This window comes from Haliaeetus leucocephalus, unplaced genomic scaffold, assembly GCF_000737465.1.
Source record: "Haliaeetus leucocephalus isolate CR32 unplaced genomic scaffold, Haliaeetus_leucocephalus-4.0 Scaffold203, whole genome shotgun sequence".
Classification (NCBI taxonomy): Eukaryota; Metazoa; Chordata; class Aves; order Accipitriformes; family Accipitridae; genus Haliaeetus; species Haliaeetus leucocephalus.
Window position 1 is genome coordinate 177,439 of NW_010972639.1, and position 25,999 is coordinate 203,437.

Sequence of the window (25,999 nt, forward strand, 5' to 3'; positions counted from 1 at the left end):
TGTATCACTGGTGGCAGTTGCTACCAGCTTTGTGCCATCCTGTTTGTGTTTACAGCATTTGCATCTTCAGACAGTATTTCCATGCTGGTAAATTGTGATCACCGTGCTGGTGATGTCTTCATCAAAGTTTTGGTGCCTCTGAACGTTAGAATTAGTCTTGGAATTTATTTTTTGAACCACTGCAGTAGTGATGAAAATGGGTAGTGTAGTATTTCCTTGAAATTGAAGGTGTGCTTCAAGAGCTGGTAAAACAAGGGAGTTTTCTTACATGAGCATCCAGTAACTCTGCCATCAGGAAGGTGTCACTTACTACAAAAAATACGCTCTTCCTGCAGAGTCCTCATTTTGTCCAATTTTCTTGCTTGTCTTTCTGACATGATGTTTCAGAATGTGTGTGTATACAGAAGGCAGTATTCATGTTTAAAAGACTTAGGGGTTGTGAAAGACCCATACTGCATGAAAGATCTCAACAAGGCATGCAGCTGGTTCTGGTTCTGGTTTTACACACATGTTTTCATTTAATTGGATTAAATCAGATGGTAGGCAGTTCACCACATTATATATATTGTCTTTAATATAGTAAATTAATGCAAGATTTCAGAGATTTCCTAGGGAATTATTTGGTTTTGATTTATACCATAATTTGGAATTCCAGAATCTCTGCAGTGGGTAACTATGAAGTCTTAAGTGAAAGCATTATTTCTTAGAAGTGTTTTGATTTAGCAAAAATGAGACTTTTTTTTGTACATACTTGAGCAGATGTCTAAAATGTGGGGAATAGTTGTCATCATTTTGTAACTATTTTAATGTAAAATTTAAACTTTTTGTGTCCTCTGAAATGCTTAAATAACCTTATTAAAAAGACAAAATTTTCACTTCCTCTGATTCTGCTTCACAGTGTAAAACAAACAACAAAGGCCACAGGGTGCTTATATGTATGGACTAGGTAGGAAGTTTGAAGACGTTACCTGTAAGATAAATTGTCTTTTCTACAATGACACTCCAAATGACACGCCAGTGGGAGAAGGAGTGTTTTATTCATATCTTCACTAAACAAAGAACAGTTTTCACATTCTTAGTGGCCTTGTGGCAAAAAAAATTCCTTTCAGTACTTTAATATCCTCTGTAGATTCATATCTAAAGGGAGTTCTTCATGTGTGGACCTTCCCATAGTGGGGAGTTACTTTTTTAATATAGTCCCTGTGCATGCCAGATCTTTTTGGCACTCTTCCTTTTCTTTGAGTTTTCACTGTGGAGAATGTAGTAAGGGAGGGAGCAAAGTATTCATCACATAAAAGCCTCCTAAGAAAGAACACCTGCTAAAGTTTATTTCTCAAGCAGTCATTATCTCAAGAGAATTTCTAGAGTGACATATGCAAGGAAATGATAGGTCTGTGTAAAAGTGCAAGGAAGGGTCTGTGGGGTCCCAAGGCTTTCTTACAAGGAATGTGAAGTCCTTCACAGTGTCACCACAAGATAGTTTATGTCATATACTCTTTCTGATGCTTCTCCTGCATTATTTGACATGAGACAGTCTGGGTTCAACAGTCTGACTTTTCTGGTTTGAGTTTTGTATTGCAGTATGAAAGCTAATTTAAATTAATACTGCATCCAGATTTTTACAAACAAGTTAAGCCAAAGTCTTGTACCTATGACTACCTTTGGTATTAAGCCATGCAAAACCCGTGGTATCATATCATTCCAACTGGAAAACGTAACTCACCTCAAGCTAGTTAGAAAGTTGGCTCACATTTCCCCATGTTTTCTCAGAATGCCTCCCATGTTAAACTTGGGCCACGGTTCACATTCATTGAAAGCCACTCAACAAGCTGATGTACAGAGGTCACTTAAAAGCAAAATTAGTTTACTAAAATGACCCTAAAAATATTCAAATGTCTTAAAGGTTGTCACAGTTGTAGAATGAAGCGGTTACTTAAAATGGCTTGTTTGTATAAATGGTCATGACATAGTCTTTAGTCTCATGCTGTTCTTCCCGCATGTATTTCTTCCATTCCAGTTTGCTCTGCTGTGCTTCACATCTCTAACAATACAGTCAGACTGACTGCTTCCTCCTATTGCTTCTCATTGCCTCAGCTCCTCATTTTACTTCCAGTTTGTGCTGGGACAGCACATGGTGCTCTCAGTCCTGGTGCCAAGTGCCCTAGCAGCCCTTTGTTACATATAGCAGCTCATTCATCAGCTTGATGACATCTCACTTTATATGTATTTACATACAAAATTGTTTCAGTGTTCAGATGAGACCACTACTTTTAGTTAGCAGAAAGATTTGAATGGATTAAAAATATCTGAAAAAAGTAAAAATGCAACATTTGGTCATATATGAAGAGCTTGGCCAAAATTCTTGATTATTGTTCAAGTATTAGAAGGCCAGAAAGCAGTCAGATCTCATAAGCAATATTTCTGTGGTTGTGGAAGTGCAGAGCTGTCACGCTTGGCTGCTGTACCATCTTCCTTCAGCTCAAAAGCAGGGATGTGTATTTTGGTATTGCCTTATAGCTGTTGTGTCCTTAGGATGGTACTCAGTATGTGTCCTTTAGAGGAAATCCCAGACTGCTCTCACATACTCTAAAACTTGAAGTGGTGCATCCCTAAAATGTATAAAGAAAACCTCTATGAGATGGCAAACAAAATTATTTGCAGTATGCAAACACCAGCAATATGTTATTCAATCTGAGTTGAATAAAACTTCATTTCAGAAAAGCTCTCTTTCCCTCTTTTTAATACAGTATGTTCAAGTGCTCTGCTAATTATCCTATGTCCTTTCCTTTTTGGATAGATATTGATGAATGCAGCATCATCCCGGGAATCTGTGAAGGTGGTGAATGCTCTAACACTGTGGGAAGTTATTTCTGCATCTGCCCACGGGGTTATGGCACATCTGCAGATGGCTCCCGCTGTGTTGGTAGGTATTCCACCCTGTAGGCTTTTAGAACTCTCAAGGTTATTAAGGCAATTTACACACAGCAGCAGAACTTCTGTCCCAACAATCTAGCACTCCTCCTCACCGCAGGACCTCACTATATGCTAATTTACCAGCTACTGAAAATTCATAATATCCTCCTCTGATGATGATTGCCACTGCAACCATCTTTATGTAGACAGTAGATCCTTCTGTGTTGACTGTATTGTAGCCTGAGAATTCCTGCCTGAGATCTGGTTCTTTGTAGGAAAAAAGTAATTAATATCTCTCTGTTGTCTAGGCAAACATAGGAAATGTTAATTGTATTTGTTTTTCTAACCTGCATCTGATGAAACCAAAAGCTAAGCTCTCTTTGGATCTAAAGGGCAAATATTTATCCTTACCTGGTATTTCAAGTTCCATCTTACGTAGGTTAATTTAACCTTTAGAGACTGATGTAAGGCACATACATAAACTCAGAAGTCATTAAGTAGTGTATACTGAGGTGCCATCAATTTGGCTGGAACAGGTAATAAAAGAAACCACATATTAGATTTCAGTAGATTGCAGCTTTTACAGGACAATTTATTTGAAACTTGCTTCTATATTATTAAAATGATGTATGCTTATTTTCTCATATGGTAATTTCTTTTATACAGCTGCACATGTCAAATATACCGTATAAACCATTCTGATGAATTAACTAAAAATACTGCATACCATGTGTAAAAATCATTAACGATTGCTAATAATAGTGTTTTTTCTAGTTCTCATGTGGTTCTTCGTATTTCAGACATCTCAAAGTACTTTGTTCTCATGTTGGGAAACGGATGGGAATTCTGAAGGGATTTCTGAATGACAGATAAATGATTCAAGCCAGTAGCAACACAAGACTTACAAGTGATTTCCCATGGATAACTTTTTGCACAATGTAGCCAGCTTTTGTTATCCAGGTTCATCTGAGGAGTGCCAAACTTCAAACATATTGTGGCTGGCCTCAGAATTACTGAGAACCTATGACTTCCAGTATCATCAAAATTTCTATGGATTTTGGCATGTTTTACAATCCAGTTTCTAAAGTTGGCTCCCCAAACCAATTGCAAACAAATCACATGCCCTAGTCCGCTAAGGCAGGCCCTTATGTCACAGAGTCTCCTTCCCTTAAATGAAAATGTGTCTGAAAGTTCTTGTGCTCTCAGATGTATATAGTATTGGAGTATAATTTGTATACTCTAGAAGTATAATTTCTCCTTTACTTAGGAGAAGAGTAATGTAATCCTTATTAATACAAATTATTTTATTCTTCCCATTTTAAGATAAACATTTGCTTTTAACTAAAATATCAGGATGTGCTCAGTTATTTAATCAGTACCATGCCTTTCCAAATTCATTGAGCTTTTCTCCTAGTCTGCGTTCAGGAGTGTGACAATAAAAGATCTAGGATGTGTTCTTGAAGGAACTAGAATATAATAAACACTGGCATATTTATATAGAGTAGTTTTCACATGGCACTACTAAAAATACTGTTGCACATTCAGTCTATTGAGCAGAGCAGACTGGATAGCAGTTCTTCAGTCTGCTATATCTACACCAAGAAAAAATTCATTAAATGAAATTACTGATATCGCTGTGCTGTTGTTACGTGAAATGTCTTAATTTTGCCATAGTAAGCTTTTTATATATTTCTGTCTAGTTTCTATTTTTATTGCTTTGTATCATTTGTATCATCCATATTACCTGTTAGCGTGAGCAGACTTGAAGATTGCATGTTGATTAATGCAAGACTACTGTCACTGCAAATATGTGATCCTGTAGTAAACCAAATGTGGAATACGTTGGTGCTGAGCACCTCAGATGATTATTGGGTGTGTTTTGGGGTATTTGGGGGTTTGTTTTTGTTTTGTTTGGGTTTTTTTTTAATATAACGTTTTAAACAATTTAGTCCTTACATGAATTGAATAAGGGAAAGTAATTTTGAGAGTTCATGTTGCTATTTTTTATTTTCTTTTTAAATTAACTTCCAGATCAGAGGGCAAGTACATGTTTCTCCAACACAGTGAATGGCCGCTGTGCACAGGAGCTTCCTGGTAGGTTCACCAAAAGGCAGTGCTGCTGTGAGTCTGGCCGGTGCTGGGCCATTGGGTCTGTTCCAGAGATGTGTCCTGTTAGAGGATCTGGTGAGTGGCTTGTTGGTTGGTTGGTTTGTTTTCTCCTTGCTGTCCATTCTAGTTGGGATAGAGGTCACTGGAATATTTTAAACTGCTTTAAAATGTAGGCTAAATGGAAAAAGAAAGTCAGGAATTACATTATTATTCAATCTTGTGTTTTTAATACTGATGTTACCATCTGTGAACCATTTTTTTCTGGTCCATGATTGTTTGGGACTAGTTTCTTTAACGTCCTTTTGTTGACTTTGGAAATAGTTCTTGGGAAATGGGAAAGATTTTGTGGTCAGGCTCAAAGAGGAAATGACTTTGAGGGTCCATAGTTCATTTTGATTTAAAGGAACAGCTGCTCTCTTGTTCCATTAAATTTTGGGTTACTTTGAACTAGAAATGCATCAGTATTTCATTTATTCTTTCCACTCTGCTCACAGAACAATAGTCTACATCCCTAGTGAAATGTATTTTCAGTTTATCTATATCAAGATATCTGAGTGACCAGGGAGTTACAGTGCTGCTGGCAACACATCAACAAAAAGATTTCAACAAACAGTTGTAAATTACAATATTTCCTTTTATTATTTTTAGTGTCCTTCCTTAAATAACTCCTGTCACAATCATGGGATCTGCTGGAGACTGGGAGTGGGAAAGATAACACATCAGACAAACGAGGAGTTGGTGTTCTGTTTATTGTAGCGTACGAAGATCTGTATCTTCCTTAAAAGCTGACTGTGAAGGGTTGATTTACATTATGCTTCTCTGTGCATTCCTGTTTAATAGATGAACACCGCAGACTTTGTGTGGATGGTGCTCCTACTGGAGGTGGTTCCAGAGGTGGTGGGACAGGAGGAAACGGGATCCTTCCTGGTGGCAATGGCAATGGCTATGGTCCAGGGGGAGCAGGATTCATTCCCATCCCTGGGAGCAATGGTTTCTCCCCAGGTGTAGGCGGAGCAGGGGTAGGGACAGGTGCTCAAAGTCCCACTGGAAATGGCCCAATAATTACAGGGCTAAGTAAGTACTTGCATTGTTGTACTTGTTTCTCTCTTTTTTATTCCTTCTATTTTTTTCCTTTTTTTATGCTTAGTTTCCAGTCTGGAAATGCTATGGTGTTCTTAACACATAAAAATGCCTTTATACGCAAGCACATTTAAGAGACCTCAGTTGATACATTAGGAAGTTAAGGAGCTCTGTTTTTAACAAGAGTTCAGATGTAGAGGTTTTTTTCTTCACTTCCGTTACAGAGTCCTTGAGCCTGTGCTGTCCCTGCTGACCTGTCTTGGTCAGCAGTAGTAGAACCCCAAATTTCTAAGTGTTTTCAAAAAAGCACTAGGGTTTAAAATAAACTGTTCTCTTTACTTGCTCTTCCAAATGTAAAACTTACCTACTCTGCAGGAACATTGCCTTGACTGAAAGCCCAAGATGAATAATATTCAGAGGGAAGTCTCATATATGTAAAATTGCTTATGACATGTGTAAGCTCATCTCTGGGATCAGAACCATAAAGTTAATAAAATGCAAGGAGTATTATTAAGACAGGTACAACAAAACTAGTAAACATACAGGAACAGACTGCTTCAATTTTCACCCAAATTGTTTTTATATTCATGAGGCCGTAGACAATTTTATCAGGCTATACGCATAAACTGTAAATCATAATTAAGACTGTCTAATGTGGTTTTTGTTTCTGAGAGCTGCTTGGTTTTGTTAGTTTGCTGGTGTGTCAACAGATAGTGCTTGCAAAAAATACTTGATTTGGAGGATATATTTACGCACCTGATAACATACTTTCTGAAGCCAAATACAATCTTCATACTTCAGTTTGAAAATATGAATACTTGTCTCGTGTTCTGGTTTTTTTTATTAGCAATACTCAATCAGACAATAGACATCTGTAAGCACCATCCCAACCTTTGTTTAAATGGACGTTGTATACCAACCCTTTCTAGTTACCGATGTGAGTGCAACATGGGATATAAGCAGGATGCAAATGGGGATTGTATTGGTAAGTGCACATTTCTAAAATCCATTATTCACTTTTAAAATGCTAATATTTTTCTGCTTTAAATCTGTTTTTTTAAAAAAAAAAACGTATTTTTTCTCACTCACACACATACTTATTTTAATGATACTGCTCTTGTGAAAGAGAGTGCAAAGACCATGATATTAACTTAAACTAGAATAATTTAAAATCTTCATGAGAGTTATCTGTTTCCTTAAAAAAAAAAGAAATCTTTAATCACAAGTATTGGTATTGACTATTCCTGTACTTGATGGGTATTGTACATTTTTGTCTTCACATTCAGTAAAGTAAATTCTGTTCCATGTTCTCCCATTTTTGCTACAGGAGTTAGTGCCAAGTTATGTTCAAGATAATGAAGGGTAGAATTTATGTTTTACCTACTCATAAGGATGAATGACAGTTTGAAAGATATTGAATCATTAAAAAAATGCATTAATTAACTTTTGGTTATATTTTCATTTCATATGAAAGTATTGAATGCTAACTTTTTATAACGAGCTGAATTTGGGATTCTGCACGTTTATTCAGTTGCTGTGGACTTCACTCTTGCAGTGTCAAAGGCTCATCAGGTATTTCAGGGAAAATATAAAATTTGCAGGTTCTTGTGGGGTAGTTGTGTGGAGAAGAATCTTGTATGCAGGATACAGCATAGTAAATGTATAGACCTAAATAGAAAGGTCTGATTATATTTCTGACTGAACATTTCCTTACTGATTCTTTATAAAGAACTTAGAGATCTGTGAATGAAAAATATTATATAAGAGCTTGTTAGTGATAGGCTTCTCTCACTGAAATTGTGCTTTTTGAATCAATTTCTGGGATTATTTATCTCCTCTAATGGATTAGAGGAAAACATAGACACAAAGGACCACAGAAAATTGCAGCTACGTGAATCGTTAAAAAAATCTTCTAATCCAAGACTATGCAGTTTACAGTATGCAAGTGAGAATAGTACAGGCAGATTTTGACATACATGCAGCAGAGCAGATTATCAACTAGAAGCTCAGCTGGGAACACTGCATCTCTGACTTGCAAATTCTTCCACCTCCCACTGAATGCAAACTGAGTATCAGGACCTGCCTGGCTTGGCACTCTGCTGTCTGGAAGAGTGAAATGTGGCAACTGTTGAATAGTACTTTTCTTTTGATGTCCCTGTTTCTTACCTTGTTTAACCCCTCTGTTTTCCTTTCTCAAATCGACTTGATATATTCTGCACCTGAAAGTTTGTGAGTCCCCTTAGCTAGGCCATTCTCTTATACCAGACAGGTCAGTTAGATCTACATTGTTCTTGACAACTGTTTGTACACCCTCTTCTTAAGAAATCTCAGCTGATGGAGATTCTGTCACTTCCCCAGGCAATTGCAGTGCTCCAATAGTCAAATTTCTAGAAAGTTTTCAGAACGTCTAATCTAATTTAAACACTATTTTGCAAACATTTCAGCTCATTGTTTCTTGTCTTATCCACAGTATATAAGGAAAGCAGCTCAGTACCTTTCTCTTTGCACTTTTGTGTAGTTGAAGACTGTTACAGTTCTTCCAAGTTGTCCTCTATGATATAGCAAGCCAAACTTTTTCAGCTTTTTTTGTTTAGGTGGGAGTTTTCTGTACCTCTGATCTGTGGCTGGGAGATTCAAAAGGCTTAGTCTCTTGCTGCATCCTTGGGCCGCAGGAGCTATAAGTGCATTGTAAGTGGGATGTGGGAGTTTTAGTATAAATCTGTCTTGCATGGCTATTCTTTCTTTATAGTCTGTGGAGAGCCCTGGCACTTTTGCTCCCAGCACTAAATTTTGCATCGCTGATACCAATAATATTTTTAACTATGGTGGACCTTGACTCTTCAGAAACTGTCTTGAAATGTGCTGAGCATCTTTTGAACTGGCATATTCAACTAATGTTTCTTGATAAAATCTAGTTCACAGCTTGTATTCTTTGTTACTTGCAGGGCAAGTTGAAAATAATCATTTGAAGCACACAGATGTTTGTTATCTATTTGATAACACACAATGTATCTATTAAATTTTTATTCTTTTTGCTTTCTAAGTTCAAATGAAGAAATTAAGATGACTAATGATAAAAATCTGAATATATGGTTGTTACAAAGCTAGCAACTGAGAAAAGTGAAAGGCCTTTCTAAACTGTACTTTTTGAGGCAACCATCCTGTGTTTGAATCATTAAAAAGCAGTGATAAATAACATTGTGGTAGAGCATGGTTATGATAAATGCTTGCTCATGCTTATAAAGAATTATTCTGCATGAAGAAATATACTGAAAGAGCACATAGCTGTAAAAATAAGCCTGCATACCATGGAAAGGCACAGTATCACCTGTCAATAAAATAATTTTGTGTTAAGGTAAGACAAATTTGACTGAGATGCTTTGTGCTTCATATCAGAAAGTAGCATAAAGGTGGCATGTGATTAAGTGTCAGTTCACTGTGGCATATGAGATCTGAATGCTGCTAAACCCACAAAGAACTTTTTTTAATTTGCGAAGCATGGAAAATAAATGGCAATGCTGACATAAAAATTAGTATGCTTTGATACTATTACAAACATTTGATGATTAATCAAATGCAGATATTGATAATGTGGCATATGCAAGTTAAGAGTCAAGGAAAAAATGAATTGTGGAAAATAAAGTCAAACTAAAGCAAATATTGATGCAGTTGGTAAGGTTAACTCCTAAATAAGAGGTAACTCCAGATTAAATACTAGGAACTGATAATACTAGGAAATTTCAGGTAAGTAGGTAAACCAAAAGCCTCACCTGAGCTTGGGTGACCTTTTAGACTTGCTTTTAGTGAATACCAGTTTCAATAACCACTGGCACAAAAGAAGTGGTTCAGTGCCTTTGGCTCTGTTTTGGCTTCCCAGCCTAAATGACCAGGTATTAATGTACTAATTTAATCTGAGAGTGGCTTTCTGGATTAGCCTGGAGCAGAATTTAAACTCTGTGGTTGAGTCTGTTGTGAAATGCTTCATTTGCTCTATCTTTGTGCCCCTTTTTACTTAGGTTGCAGCAAATAAAGCTATATGGATTTATTTTAAACTTTTTTATTTTTCAATTCTTATTGAAGAAATTGTGCATGAAAAAATGAAGTAGGACAATCATCTGTGTTTTAAAAGGCCCACCCGATTTACATGTCTGAGTACTGAAACTGGTTGAGAGATAGAATGTGTTCTTAACAGCTGGCTGGCACTCTGTTCCTTTCTCTTCTGTGGGGTCACTCTGTAGGCCACCAGCCTTGTGTTCACCTTCCGCTCCAGGCTTGTGATAATAGTGAAATTGTATCTGATTTTCATTTTGATGTTGAAGTGCCGGAAGACTGAGAACCTAGATTGATGGGTGAATGGAAAGAAAAAATGGATGACCTATGTAATTCTCTAACACACAGTTATGTGCCCAGGAAAAAGGTCTATTCACTTAGGGAACTTAGTCTCCACTTCATAATGCACACCTCAGCATGAAACAATAGTCTGAAAACTGAGGCAATTTTGGATGCACTGGGATCAAAACAAAAATTTCAGCTTGTTTAATAAAAGCAGAAGATGCTGTGCCAGCTACAGTAATATCCTAGATTGAAAGAATGGAAAAAAAACCCCAATAATGGCTTCCATCAAGTTTAAGTTGTTATTTTGCCTATTTTTTTCTGTGTGAAACAGATCAGTCATTACTAATTATTTTGACTCTTCAGTGGTTTGCCTTTTGAGTAGCTGCTTGTATTCAGAAGACTTTTTATAAGAGAGAGTACTCTACGAATATTTATCTTAGATAACACAGCTTTGTTTCACTGTTGTTTTCTAATTGTATTATAAAAAAGTAGGCAGAGTATCTTAAGTGCCACACTGAATCAGTGATTTGTGAATGGTAGTTGCTATAAATCACACAGAAAGTTGTCCTTGAAAAAAAAGTTGTCAGGAACTTAACTTCATGGAATTTCTGTGTGTACTGATTCATATTAAATGAAATTAAAGGCTTTCTTGAATCTAACTTGGATACTCTTCTCGTTACTGAAAGAACAGTCTTAGGGCATTGGGAACAGTAACATTTCACTGCATGGGGTAATGCTAATGGTATATAAATGAACACTGCTTCCATACTGCTCTCTCTCTCTGGCTGCCTACTCCCCAAGCAATAATTAAGAAGCCGGAAATCATTAGATATTTTGCATAGAGTTAAAGAAAAGTCTTATTTCAAAATTATCCTGCCAAATCAAAAAATAATGGCATTACATGCTGCTCTCTGACTTAAACTTGTATTATGCTGCTTTCATGATGAAACATTCCTGACGGGTCAAGGACCATAAGTGTCCTAAGTGATCTGACATTGAATGGTCAGTCCCTTTCCCCAAACTGATAGACAGCTGTAATATTATTACCTTTCCTTATTTCATTCTGTTTATAAAAAATCTGGATAGAACTGTAAAGACTTTGAAGGTGGCAGCAAGCCTGTAGCTGTGCTGCATCGAATTTTAGTTGTTTTGCGAATACTAATCTCTGTATTTTAAATTTCGTAATACATCTTCATACTCATCACAGTAAGTCTTAAGGGGGTTTTGGAAGTTCCATACTGTGTCTAGTGAAATTCTGACAAGTTTTACAGGTGAAACACTGAAAAGTGGAGATAAGTGTGATGCAAGTGGTGAAAGAGAAGTATTTCACACTGAAGAGGGGTGTGCTCAGAGATAGAATAAATGGGTTAAATATCTCTGTCTCAGATGTTTCCTGTTTATAGTGCTGGAATATGCATGCTTGCAATGCAAACTCAAAGCCAACAACTCCTTTATATTAACATATATTTGCCATTTTTCTCTTTTATCAAGAGCTTATAAAAAAAAGAGCATCTTAAGATGCATATTTTATATGGAAATCATCTGAAGCACATGGCTTTGGAAGGATTTTCTAAGCTTAAGTCAGCTATTTCATGGAGGAACACTGCATTCCTGCTGTACAATTTATAAATTAATTTACAGTGAGATACATTTCTAGCATGAACATGTTTTCTTTAACAGATTAAGCAAGTTGTAGCCTATAACAAAGTAATAAATGTTATTCTCTGTAGGAAAACTGAGCAAAATAGGTGAGTGCCACATCTAGTATTTATATCTTCCCCCTGTCCTCCCCTATACAAAAGCAAGATAAACATATGATAAAGTCATTTGAATTAAGATGTTTGACAAAACATTAATCTGAAAACATGATGTAGAGTTTGACATTTTGTTGGTAGCTGAGGACTTTGTTCTGAAGGAATTATGTGTGATCCTCCTTGACCTCGCATATCAGCTGAGCACTGAGTTAAAAATGCCCAATCTAGCACTCATGAGAAAGAGCATCTCAATAGCCAGGCACTGTAGAGAAGCATGAGAGCAGGAAAATACTATAATTACATAGAAGTCTACTGCAGTATAAAGATACAATTACTGTTTTCTCATTGTATTTAACACTCTGAATTTCTCTTTTCTTTATCTTGCTTCATTCTTGTGGTTTTACTGGAGTGGTGATATCAGCTGCTATGCAAATGTGGATGAGCTAAATATGTGTGAGAGGAGGTATTTGATTCTTCCATTTGCTTTGCCTTTATTCATTTAACTGTTTACCCAAAACGATCTGATTGTATCTGGGCACCAGGAGTGCTGTAAGTCAGCTCATTAAATCAGTGATTTGGGTAAACCCAGATCTCTTTGATATGTATATTGATGCTATTGGTTTTAACTGTGTATGCATTAACACAGTAAATCCTGTGAAATGTATGGTCTTGTTTATAGTTAAATTAGAACAAAACTGCACCTTCGGCCATTTTTTAGAATCAAGTCATTCATGGCACAACACTGCTAGAAGTAGACATTTATTCAACATATAAATGTTCTTATAAGTTTAATTTCTCATTCCATCCCATTATTTCCAAGATGTAATGAACTAAGTTTTAGAACTAGACCTGATAAAGGTGAGTACAAATGATCAGCATAATTACCCTGGGTTTTTTCCTGGTATTTCTGGTAGCATACACTGCAAAATACATGGGAAAATCATCATTATTAAGAACTGATCAGCAGTGACTTTACTTAGCCCCAACTTCCTATGGCAGTTTACAGCCAGATACCAAAAACTCCGCAAATCACCATTGGCTTTGTGGTGTTAAAGCCTACCTAAATGAAGAGATGAATAATTTCAGACCTGTAAGTGAAATGGAGGGCATAGCTGGAGGGAAAAAAGTCAAATTAGCAAAGGTGATTGATGAAGAAAGGGATTTCATCAAGGGATCCATTCAGTTTGTAACTTCTGAATTTAGCTGTACCAGAGACAAGCTGCTCAGATCATCCTCTGGTAGCTGCAGGAGAGACTGAGGCAGCAGTCCTGCCTGCCAGACCAGAGGGGTGCACTCACTCTGCTCGCCAGATCACCGAGGGCAAGGATCCTGGGAGGGTTTAGAGGAGCATAACTGGGAGGAACAATGAGTGTTATTTTAGAGCTGGGAATAGCCGACTCAGGCCAAAGACACAGCTGACTCATTGGTAACTACTGAGGATCAAACTTGGGAAGGGTTCTTGAAAGGAGTTAAAACTTTTCAGAGGCTTGTGTCAAATGGGAGTTATTTCTGAGCAGTCACCTGAGATTTAAAGTGCTTAAAGTGTGTTTGGTTGCACCCAAATACCAAAACATTTGGAAAGGGGAGTAAGGTACATTATAGAGAAGGGTTAGATTGAGTCTGGCATTACTCAAATGCAAAGACTGGGGTTGAGGATGCAGTGGGGCATAAATAACTGAGATGTTCTGCACAGACTGTGGTCTCATTAAGAATCCCTCCTGCTGGTGTGTGGCCTCTCCTCCCATTTCTACAATAAACCTGTAATATAAGGGGGGGGGGGGGGGGGGGGAGGCCCCTGCTCGCTCTATTTTTAAAATGCCAATTTTGATTTCTTTTGGTTTTATTTCAAGGAAGAATGAATGGTCATTCTGTTATATGAAACTATATCGAATAAATCGTTGTTCACTTTCACTAGGCAGCTGTCAGATCCCATGTCTCAAAATCCTCACACATATTTTTTGCTTTCAAGATGCGTATAAATTAAGTAGTAGCATTTCACGTCTTAAAAATGTCTGCCTAGTTGGACTAAGAACAGCTCTGTGTTCTTAGGAAAGTAATGATTTTGCATCAAGAACAAGTTTTAGTATTTAGCATTTGACTGTTAGTTACTGTCTTTTTCACTTAGAAACTCCTAGACTTGAAAAAAATGTTGTACACATTGTGAAGTCACTAATGCTCCTCTGTGCTGCCAACAGATGTCGATGAATGCACATTAAACCCATGCTCTAATGGAGACTGTGTCAACACACCTGGTTCCTATTACTGCAAGTGCCACACAGGTTTCCAGAGAACTCCTACCAAACAAGCTTGCATTGGTAAGAAAATTTGCTTCACGTCTATTCACACTGCAGATATTCTGATGCCTTATGTCAGATCCCATTGGAGTTCAAAAAATACCTAGCAATGCAATTTCAGTAAATCCCAACAGTTGTTATATTAGTTGGAGCTCTAGTTCTGGGCTACTATTCCATTTGTTCTGTTGTTGCCTTTTAGTATTTATCCATTACTCTGGAATATATGTCACTTGGCCAGGGAATTCCCCAGCTGGGAGTTCTACAAAAAAATCAGGAAATAGAGTGTTAGTACAACAGGTGTATATTTATGTATGTACACAGCTGAATGTGTAAGTAGCTTTTTAAAGGTATTCATAAAGTAATTGCTGAGTATCACAAAACTTATTATTTATTGTACAGGTCTGTAAAATAATATTTTTCCTATCTCTGATGCAATGAGAATAAATTCTTCACCATCTTTGGAAAGTTTTTTCCAAGTAATATTTAAATAACATGCCAGTATTTTTCAAGGCAATATTTGTCACTATATACATTTTTATCTTACAGTAATTCTCTGATTGTGTGGTTTTGTTTTGTTTTGTTTTTTTCCTTAGATATAGATGAGTGCATCCAGAATGGCGTTCTTTGTAAAAATGGCCGGTGTGTAAACACTGATGGAAGTTTCCAGTGTATTTGCAATGCTGGGTTTGAACTGACTACAGATGGAAAAAATTGTGTGGGTAAGAACTCTTCTAAATAATGGGGCAGGCATTAGCTTGGTGATTCTAGAAATTGTACTTCATACTACAATTAAGGATCATTAAGGATTACCTTTTTTGAAATAAGGTACGACCTGAGATGAACTTGTAGCCACTGCACTCAAATAGTTATTGTACAGAACTGCATGATTTCAAAGAAAACTTGAGATAATTTTTGTTTTTGAAGCTACATCTCTCCTCAAGAGTCCCAGGTAACTCAGTGCCAAGAATAACATTTTTCCCTAAAGCTTCATAGCAAGTGCTCCATATATCAGCACTGCTGAAGAAATAACTGGTTTTAATTTTGACTATACTGTGTCAAAAAAAACTTCCTAGATAAACAAGCTCTTAATTCTATCAGGTGATTGAAGCTTTTTATCGTTTCGTGTAAGAAAGACAGATGCACCCTGTTCTTCCATACACAGTCTGTTGAAACACTCGAAGTAACTGATCACAATGGGAAAAATTTTGCTGCTTTGTCTATAGAGTGAAAACTCTTCAGATGCTTCATCAGAGTTATGAGTAGAATTTAACTTGCAAGTGAAGGAACATGTCGCATCAGTCCTGATAGTTTATTTTTACTGTGTCATCTTCTGGAAGGTGTGGAACTGTAAGCAGTTTTCTTTGCAATGTTTTGCAGACCATGATGAGTGTACCACTACAAACATGTGTTTAAATGGGATGTGCATAAATGAAGATGGAAGTTTTAAATGCATCTGCAAACCAGGATTTGTTCTGGCTCCAAATGGGCGTTATTGTACTGGTATGTAGAGCTGAGGAGTAACACATTAATAAAATCTTGATTGAAAATGGCTTTTCCTGTCCACTCATTCATGCAAGAATGGCAATCTCATCACGTGGATTCAATATCATACCAATACCTTGCTAACTCATTACAGTAGATTTCTCAAGCTGCCTAGAATAAAAATAGATCTTTAACTTGCAGAGAGAAATAACTGAATTATTTAATGGAATTGTGAAAGCTACAACAGATGATAAATTAGCTTTTGAAAAGTCTTGGGGGGAAGTCTAAAAGGTTTAAAAGGCTTTACATTGATGAACATACGTATGTTTTCCACATCATTATTTGGCAATTCAGAGTGCATAACACTTAAGACATCATATGTGCCACAAAGCATTACAAACTTTTTAAAGTGAGGTCATTGAAAACTTACATTAAACATTTTAAGAATAGGTCTGATTTGGCTTCAGTTTAAGTAAACTAATGGAAGATACCTGTTGCTGCCAGTAGAACAAGGTTTGGGCTTGAGTAATTTCTAGTAAGTGCAAAATCATCTAAATTGTCAGTTTTCTGATTTGAAGTTGAACCATTTCTGTTAACTGTGGTTTTCTTAGTGTACATGCAGCTGGGCTGTAGACTTAGATAGAAATTGATGATCACTGAAAAGTTCTTCAAAATTAAGATTTACCATCATATGGATATTCTGTGATTAGTGCTTCCTTAACACTTCAAAGAAAATTACAGTAACATGGGATGAACAAAGGGGAATATTTATCATTAATTTTGCTTAATGTAGAATCTGAGGTGCCTCTAATCCTACAGTTTTTCTGTTTTCTTTTTTTTTTTAATATGCAGCTGGAATTTTGATTATTTAGTGTAATTCCAAGATGAGATTTTTATTAGAAATAAAACAAGGATATGTTGATGGTTCATCTGCTATCATAAAGTCATTTGATAATGTTCTAAAAATATTAATTTTAATCTTGCTTGAAAACAGCAAATAGATTGTTGAATTATGTTGCCTCCTTATAGATATTGATGAATGTCAGACATCAGGAATTTGCATGAACGGTCATTGCATAAATACTGAAGGATCCTTTAGGTGCGAGTGTCCACCTGGCTTGGCTGTTGGAGTTGATGGTCGTGTGTGTGTAGGTAAGTGAGATTTTATTTTTCATTGAAAAGCAAGTGGAATTATCAGGTTATCAAATTAAAGAAATGCATCAAATTATTTGTCTTTTGTTCTGTTATTTGTTTGTGTTCATGTATGTGCATTTGTGTATAGATATATATACATATTTATATTCAGTTGCATATCATCCACTCCACATCACTAAAACAGGTATATATCTTGGTTGTGACACTGATATTTTTGCACTCCCCTTTTAATTTCTTTCTCTAATCTGAAAACATTTTATTCTCCCTGTACCATAGTGTTAAAAAAGAAAAAGCTCTAGCAGGAGAAATAGTGAAAACTACATAGATTTGTTTCTGTGAACTCAAATATCATTATTAAGAATTATTAGGAAGTCTTGCATTGTCCTATCCCATAAACCTAGTGTTAAAAGACAGGAAGCTTAAATTCCTCTGTGGAATCAGAGTGGCACCACCTCTTGTTTACCTGTTATTCCTATAAATTAAACTTACAGTATTTACTCTTCCTGGCATCTCTTTTTGGTTTTGAGGCATACATTTTCTAGTCTGCTGATAAATAGTCTTTTGTCATACAATCTGAACTGCAGCATCTTATCCTCTCAAATCTTACTGGTTGACAGTTAAGAGATTCTTCACCCAACTCCTCTCTAGCATAGTTTCAGGGAGCTCACTGGACAAAAATGGAGCATTTTCAACCTGATGAAGAATAAAAAAGGGTAGAGGGCAAGAGGTATTCAGTCCCTTGTTTTCTACTGATTGCTGATGAAGAGGGTGGAGAATAATATACATTTTATAAAAATTACTGAGAGTGGTAGAACTACATGCACTAGGGACTGTGATACTGCAAAGTTCCTTAAACCAATTTAATCCACTGGAGATACAGTCTTTCCCTTCTTCTGCATATCAGAACATCAGTTCTATATTCCCTAAGTTTCTTCTCTCCTAGCTCATGAATGTATCTATCATCATGCATATTGGTGACCCAAGGCTCAGTTAATGGATAGGCACGGCATTAAGCTTCAACAGGCAAACATGCCTGCAATGGGGCCTCCTTGCCTGAAAAGCGCACCTCTGGCAGCATCACAGCAGATTCACTTCACTTTTGGTACACGGCTTTGTGTGCTAGAGGCTGCTGGTTACTGGACTGCCATTGGAGCTGGTATTAGATCGGGCCAGCTGGTTATGTCATGAAGCAGTAGAGGCAGAGAGGAAACCATCAGCTTAGCTCTGCAATAGTTGTATATATGAATCAATACTATGGTTGTTCGTGCTGATGGATGCATATACGTCTTATCTGCTATGTCTTATCTACATGTGTCCAGACAAAGGAAGGACAGACTTCCATCACAGTGTTTGGAGGTTATCTTGCACCAAAGGGATGTGAGATACTACATCCTTGTGTTGCTATTATCAATTAATTTAAAATAAATTCTTAAATTGTGCAGAAGTTCATCATTCTTTAAAATAAAATCTAGTGCAAGCATTTCTATCAAGTGCCTGTGCAAGCTGCTCCTTTCTGTTACCACTTCAGTTTAAAAAATGCACAATAAAAACTCAGAATGGCTTAAAAAATAGGCTAATAAAAGCCAAAACGCATTCTCAGTCTCTCAGTTGGAACGCAAATATTTGTTGTTTTAAATAAATGAGACTTTTTAGTAAGCAAAACTGTACTAAAGATTGAACCAAAAAAAGCAAGGTTTGTTCTCTCCTATGTAGTAGCCAAGTTGTTTATTAAACATTTGGAGAAAAGGAAGGAAAAGATAAAACAATCTGAAAAGGCTTGGTATACTGTTTTTAATACAGGAATTTCACTGCTTAGTGGCAGCAGCAAAACACAGCAGATTTGAGTACAAGCTGTTCAGTACCTTTTTTGTGGTCCAAGTTTGCCTCATCTTTACCCCGTTAGTGATACAGCTGCTAAGAATCAATGCAGTGCTCAGTTTTCTGTGCTTTCATGTACCTAATGCTACTACAATTCTAGCATGCTAGAACTAGCTAAAGGCTTCACAAGTTGGCCATCAGCTGTGAACACTATTTTTTATTTGAAAATGTTCAGCTTCATGTGTCACATAGGTTTAAGGTTTACCATAAATGCTTAAATTTTCAACAGGAAATATCCTTAATATGACAAAAATCGTAAGGTAGAATCATGATTTATATGGAAAATTCTTTTTAAGAAGATGATGTAATTATTCCAGGCATAAAGTAATATAGGAAATTTCAAATATTGCATAACAAAAATATCCTCATACATGACCTTTAGAATAGAATTTCCAAGCCAATCTGCTGTTCAGAATTATGTGTATATATATATGTGTGTGTGTATATATACATACACATGCTGTGTTAACCACAGGAATTCTCTGTCTGGCTGTTCTGTCCCATATATTACATGAGCTAAATAATACTTCTCAGACATTGTGGCTGCTAGAAGAGTATTTGTAGTCTGAAGGTTAGAAAAGTTACTTCCTTTTAAGAGTATTCCCACAAATTTGCTAGGCAATTAGCAAAAACATAAAATCAAAGAGCCTACAGTCTAATTCTCTCTTACTTTGCACTGTATTTTACTTCTGAATAGTGCCATTGATTCTGGTGGGACTATTCATAGAATAAATTGCTTTTTTATTTAGTATTAATAAGTATGGCAGAGTCAATCACAAAATGTTATACCACTTTGGAAAAAAAGTTACAGCAAGGGGGAACAAATGCTTGGAGAAGGAACAGTTAGATAAATGCTCAGAGCCAAACGAGTATTTGCAGGCATTTCAGGTTTGGCTATACTTCTAACAGCAGCTCCATGCTCGGGATATCTCAGCTGGTTCTGTGTGTGTGTGCATTTGTGTATCACCTCAGAACTTGCACTGAGCTATGGCTATAGCTTTGCTCAATGTTGTTTGTTCTCTGTTGAGACGCTTTTAATTATAATTCAGTCTGCAGTTCACATCTCTGCCCAAAGCTATAGCCTTTGAGGACAAAACAGCTAAGTTTTATTTCACCCTGGTTATTTTGCAGAACCATACCTCAAAGTGCCTGTCATGAGCATTGTATGGTTTGACCTAGGGCACCTGGATTGGTGCAGTGACTTTCACTGCGAGTAGGTCAACCACTGGTCCACCTGACCTTGACCACAAGTATGGTGGTGATAACAGTTGCTAGAACAGCCTCTAGACACAGCCTCTAGAAATGCTGTTCTTTGGGAATCAGTGAAGTTTCCTATAAGGAGGTACACAGTTACACCAGCACCAATGCTAAACTCTGATCCAGAGCATAAAATAAGTTCTACAGCATTCTGAAATTCATAGCCAAAGGCTGATCAAACTATACATGGGGAGCAGTGCAGGTTCATCAGTAAGGTGCACTGTCGTGACATGAGGAACCTGAGCTTGGTGAGCTGCCTGCAGCAACTAAGCCATGGACAAAGCAGTGCCTGTCCTTCTCGTCCTTGCTATCAGAATGGGAAGCACAGCCCAGGGAGGACATTCTACCTGTCATACCACGTTTTGGTTCTGGGGGAGCCAGCTTGTTTCTTCATCCTGCACAGGCTTTGTGAGTGATTGACTGTAGGTAAGACTGTTTTCCTATAACTAGTTAGGCAATCCTCCCCAAATTCCCTGTGCTTCTTATATAAAAACATTGGCTTATGTGGAGAAGCACTTGCTCTCTTCTTACGCAGAGCAGTTGCTCAGGACATCTGTAGCTTCCTCCAACTGCTTCCCACAATTCACATACTGAAGATCTTCCTACAGAGTATTTCTTTCACACTTTCCAGTCTTTTCTTCCCCTGCAGTTTCCCTCGGTGCCATTTCCTTCCCTTGAATTGCTTCCCCATTCTCTCCCAGACACATAACTAGGAGAAAGCCTTAACTTCTGTGACAGGGCAATGATTGAAGCCCCTTTATTCATGGCAGAGCATGGCAGAGTGACATCTAGACTTGTTAGAGGTGGAGGGAAAGGATGTGATGCAACTAATTATTTTGCAGAACACATGAACAGACATTTCTTGTGCAAAAATTCTTGATTGTTGTAAAGCACAATAGTCTTTTCCTGCTGTCAAGTGCAAGCAAATTGTACTGGCTTCATCTAGACTCTTGGCAAGGAATAAGCCCTGAAATCTGGGCCACATTTAAGTGTGCCCCAGAACTATCTGTTCCATGGGATACCAAAAGCAAGAGAAAACATTTATGAACAGGCAATCCTGTTTTATAGGAGCCAGCTTACAACACTCAGCAGGCAGAACGCATAAGGAATTGCCGGTTCTTATTTGGATTGGCACAGGATATTCAGCATCCACTGTAAGATTTGTCAAGCAAATTTTCTTTGTTGTTTTGGGGTCACCTTTTAAGCAGATAACTGTCTGGATTCCCTCAGACTCTACTCAGTTTCTGAGTGCACGCAGGTTCATGTCCAGGCCACAGTGCATGGTAGTTTTACTGGGAGATTGACAAGGAGCATAAATTAAAGCCATGTTCTGGCCTTGTCCATAAAGATGCCTGAAATAAAGAGTATTTCTGTAGCTCCAACAAGTGTCTGTAGAAGTATAGGAGTCAAAACTAAAGACTATTTACTCCATCTGTATCCTGCAGTTCTCAACCACATGTCTGGGTGGACTGCCCACTCCCATGCTTGTTAGAAGATCTCCAATATTATCTTGTAAGCACATACAAAAAAGGCATGTAACCTTGGAATGACCAAAAAAACCAAAACAACAAAACCCAAACCAAAATACATAAAAAGCAGTCTAAGAGACTTTGTCATAGTTCTTGGGTAAGTATAGCAGATGGTTACGCCTGCAAAGGTAGGGCTGAAGGCCTGCTTTGGAAGACCCATCTTATTGGTCAAGTCAGTCAGATTGATTTATATGACTAAATCAGCTGCAAGATTGGCAGTATGCACATGGTGAGTCCTACAGCTGTGTGGCTGTCCTATAAACTTTTCTGCTGTCTTTTATGGCATGATTTTCGAGGTTAGAGACCTTCCAGGTATTATCTGTTTTCTCTGTATAATAAGGTAATTTGTCCTGGCCATGATTTCTAGCCCTCTCCCAGGGCTGTCATTTCCATAGTGGCTTTTTAATCACAAACCTCCAGAAATTTCTTATATTCTAGGCAGTAATGCTGCTTTCCCCACTACCTAGTCATGTGTAAGAACTGCTAAATTGCTGTTGCTAGCTAGGTGTTGGGACCTCTTTGATATCTTAACGCTAATCCAGTACTGGTGCCAGTTTATATGTAAACCTGTTAAGATAGCCATGTCATGTAAATGCTGGTCTGAACAATCTGCTGAAATTCCATTTTTGATCAGAATTTGTAAATAGTGTAGGAGACTATGCTCCTCCTTTCGGAAATAAGTAACCTCCCATATTAGCAGCCCTGGGCTGCTGGTGAGTTATCCTACATGAGGAACAATTTTGGAAGTAAACAGGAGATCTGTGTGTCCAGGTTATGGTTGTAATACTTCTCAAAGGGAAAAATTAGTCACCACATGCTGATTCAAGCCATTCTGTGTTTCTTATTGAGATATATGTTGACAGATTTTCAAAGCAGCTCTGGTGTGGGGGTCACCTTGCTGGGTCCTTTGGAATACTTTTAAATTTGCTCACAGTATGCTAGTTTAAGTGGTTTTAAAGTGCTCTGGAGAGAGCTCCAGGAGCTAACCATTTTAAGAATTGGCCTTGATGCCATCAGGATTACTGTAGCAGAGCAATGCAGATGTAGTCAGTGTAATCATTTTGTTGAACAAAATTTTTTTTTTTAGCTCTTGTTGGATAGTATACATATATTTCACTCTCAGTCTAAGGAAATAAATTATTTCTTTGCTTGCCCTTTCTTAGATACTCACATGCGTAGCACATGCTATGGAAGCATCAAAAAAGGAGCGTGTGTCCGTCCTTTCCCTGGTGCTGTGACAAAGTCTGAATGTTGCTGTGCCAATCCAGACTATGGTTTTGGAGAGCCATGTCACCCCTGCCCTGCTAAAAACTCAGGTAAAATTTTGTGTTTCTTTGAATACTACAGTGAACATACAGACTTAAAAAAATCTTGTTCAGATCAGGTTGTTCATTTATTTAATTTCTTAAAGAGAAGTGAATAGGGTATTTAATGGAATTGTACACTGATTCTGGAAATGGTTTCTCCTTTAAAGAAAAAATGGTATTTTATGTTGAGTGTGTTTTTATGCATTGTAACATTTGAGGTGAACCTAGTTCTGGAGCTGGCTAGACTGTCACAAAATTCAAGACAAAGGACATGAGTATGCTATGGATGAAGTTGGGTCCCTGAATTAAGTGTTAGCTATAAGGAATAATACTTTAAAGAGAATAAGCAGAGTTCTCTGATGAATCTGTAAGTTTCCTAGTCAAATCAATACAGTTTAAAAGAGCAGCCGATATTAATTTTAGAAAGCTGTATTTCATTTTGTAAGAATCAGTTCTCCAAATAAACCTGGGGATTGATTAAAAGAAAATCTCTTGAATATACAACTGAGATCATCTATCTTGGACAGTATTTCTATTCAGTGTCATTTTCTGACATAGCAGAAAACTGTAGAAGAAATGAAGTAAAACTGGCATTATGGCTGAAAGCAGTAACTTCAGGAGACAGTTCTGTCAAGACTATAATGAAATCACTTGAATGTTTAATTCTTGTTATCATATTTCATTTTTATATATATGTGAAAGTTCAGGGTGGAATACTACTAGCCATATTTAGCTATATTGTCTATAAGTAGTTATTTCATGTGAACATTGGCATTTTATTAGTTACATTGTAGAAAAATTGTTTTGAAAAATGATCAGGTGGATTTGATTGAGGATTAAAGAAGGTAAAACACTGGAAATAACATTTTCTTTTTTCCCCAACATCTCTTTGCTTCAATTGAGTAGCTGAATTCCATGGTCTGTGTAGCGGTGGAATAGGTATTACTGTGGATGGACGAGGTATGTTGCACATTTTCTTTAATGTATATGATTCAAGGTTAAAAAAATATATACTCAGAATTATATTTTTCTTTAACATACTACAGTGGAGTTTTTTGCCTCAAGATTAATATGTTGATTTTAGTATTTTCATTATCTAAGTACAATAATTAAATGTTGTCTAAAGAAAAGGCCAGAACTAATTCTCTACAGCACTGGATTTTGCCTGACCCTGACAAGAAAAAAAGTCATCCTTTTTGAAGATCTGACCTATAATTTATTTTTTTTTTAGAATAGGCGTAAGACAGTTCTCCCTCATTTGGGGAATGACAGCAACCACTTGCATTTGCAGTTGATTTTCAGTCAGCTGGGATAGTAATAGAGCACATTTTCACTCCAGATCCAGTGTTCTCTACATGGACTGTTTCCATGGAGGGATCATTTCTCTGGTGAGTTAGAGTTGGAAGAGAGCTTACTAAAAAAGATCCCCCTAAAAAAAGTCCTGAAAGTAAGCACTTGCATTTAGTACAAGGAACTGTAAAGATCCAGCTGCTTTTTCTAGTACCACAGAGAGGGATTTTAAAAGTAATAGCTGAGCCAGGCCTGAAGTAGGGGCAACGCATGCTGTAGCTGCCAAATAAGTAGAGTGGGTTGAAGAAGGAATGGTGGAACACAGTATTGTGATTTATGGCTAGATAGTTCCCTGATGAGTTAATAAAGTTGCAGCCAAATTAAAGCAGATACTGTACATTTAGTATTTACAGGCATTTAATCTGTATGGCTTTTATCCTTGTCAGCATTAAAGCTCCTATTCAGTTCAGCAGGAACAGAGTGAGACCCTCTGATTATTATACTTAGAAACAGCCTACATAACTTTTTAAAGTAGTACTATAATAAAAGAAATTATGGTTCTGTTCAGTACTGTAAGTGTATATGCATAGCTTTTTCTTCTCTATAAGCTCATTGCTTAACATGTTGCCAAACTTACAAGTAATTTGAAATCCATAGTCTGTAAATTCTCTCCGTTTTCTTTTCAGTGAATTATGCAAGGTCCATTTGAAGAATCTCTAAATCTCATGGGGAAATAATGGTAGTGTACCCTAATGTTGTTGTATATACAGCATCCTACCATGAGAATTTGCATGTAGTCTGGTAGGGAGGTTATATGTCCTTTTGGATACATGGAAAGTACAATTTCTCACTAAATCATAAAACCAGTTGTGGTCTCTACCAACTGCATGATAAAGACTATAATCTCCTGGGGGTTCACGTCTCAACTAAAGTCCCTTTTTGTTTAGGTTTCTAAAGAAAACCATAGTATTTTCTGTACATCTTGTGCAGCGACCTTGCAGACAATTTTCTTGCTTATACCAAGGCACTTTGTTTACTAATTCCATTTGCTAAAGGAGAGGAATACTGCTGCCACATTCAATCCCTAATAAAAATTGTTGTGTTCCTCACGCATTCTCATTGTCAAGAGTGAGTGGGAATACACTTTATCAGTGAAGCTCTTGTCATAAAGATTTTATCTGACTTTTAGTGGATATATAGCTTGTTAATTAGACTGCAGTCCATCACCACATCCCTACTTCTGTCATTCAGCTTGTGATTAACAAGCACAAAACCTTCATGTCTTCATGTGGGAGAAATCTGGATATAGGTGAGGACAAAGATTTTGCAGTCTGGTTCATTATAAAAAGTAACAGGAAAGGCTGGACCTTGTGAAATCATTAATTTGATAAGGAGAGAGAGAGTCATGAAATTGTGTGGCTTGTCCCCAAGACACAAAAATGTTTAGTAAACTACAGAAAACTTTTTGCTCAAAAGAAAATATAAAGCTGAAATATTACACTAATTCATATTTTCTTATGAAATTTTCAGATGTCTAATAGCTTTGAGTTTAATCCAGGGATAGCATGATTTTTCCAAATGCATGTCTGAGTATATGTAAATCATCATCTAAACTG

At 37.0% G+C, this 25,999-nt stretch overlaps 1 protein-coding gene across 2 annotated transcripts in view; it reads left to right on the forward strand.

Moving 5' to 3' along the window:
- FBN2 (fibrillin 2) overlaps positions 1–25,999 on the forward strand; it is a 173,314-nt gene that overhangs the window by 60,335 nt on the left and 86,980 nt on the right. For both annotated transcript variants that reach the window (XM_010566065.1, XM_010566064.1), the window contains exons 8-17: positions 2,798–2,923; positions 4,945–5,097; positions 5,863–6,096; positions 6,950–7,087; positions 14,387–14,506; positions 15,079–15,204; positions 15,863–15,985; positions 16,997–17,119; positions 22,950–23,102; positions 24,000–24,053. In XM_010566065.1, coding sequence (XP_010564367.1) covers positions 2,798–2,923; positions 4,945–5,097; positions 5,863–6,096; positions 6,950–7,087; positions 14,387–14,506; positions 15,079–15,204; positions 15,863–15,985; positions 16,997–17,119; positions 22,950–23,102; positions 24,000–24,053 — 1,350 coding nt within the window. The remainder of the gene's footprint in view (positions 1–2,797; positions 2,924–4,944; positions 5,098–5,862; positions 6,097–6,949; positions 7,088–14,386; positions 14,507–15,078; positions 15,205–15,862; positions 15,986–16,996; positions 17,120–22,949; positions 23,103–23,999; positions 24,054–25,999) is intronic.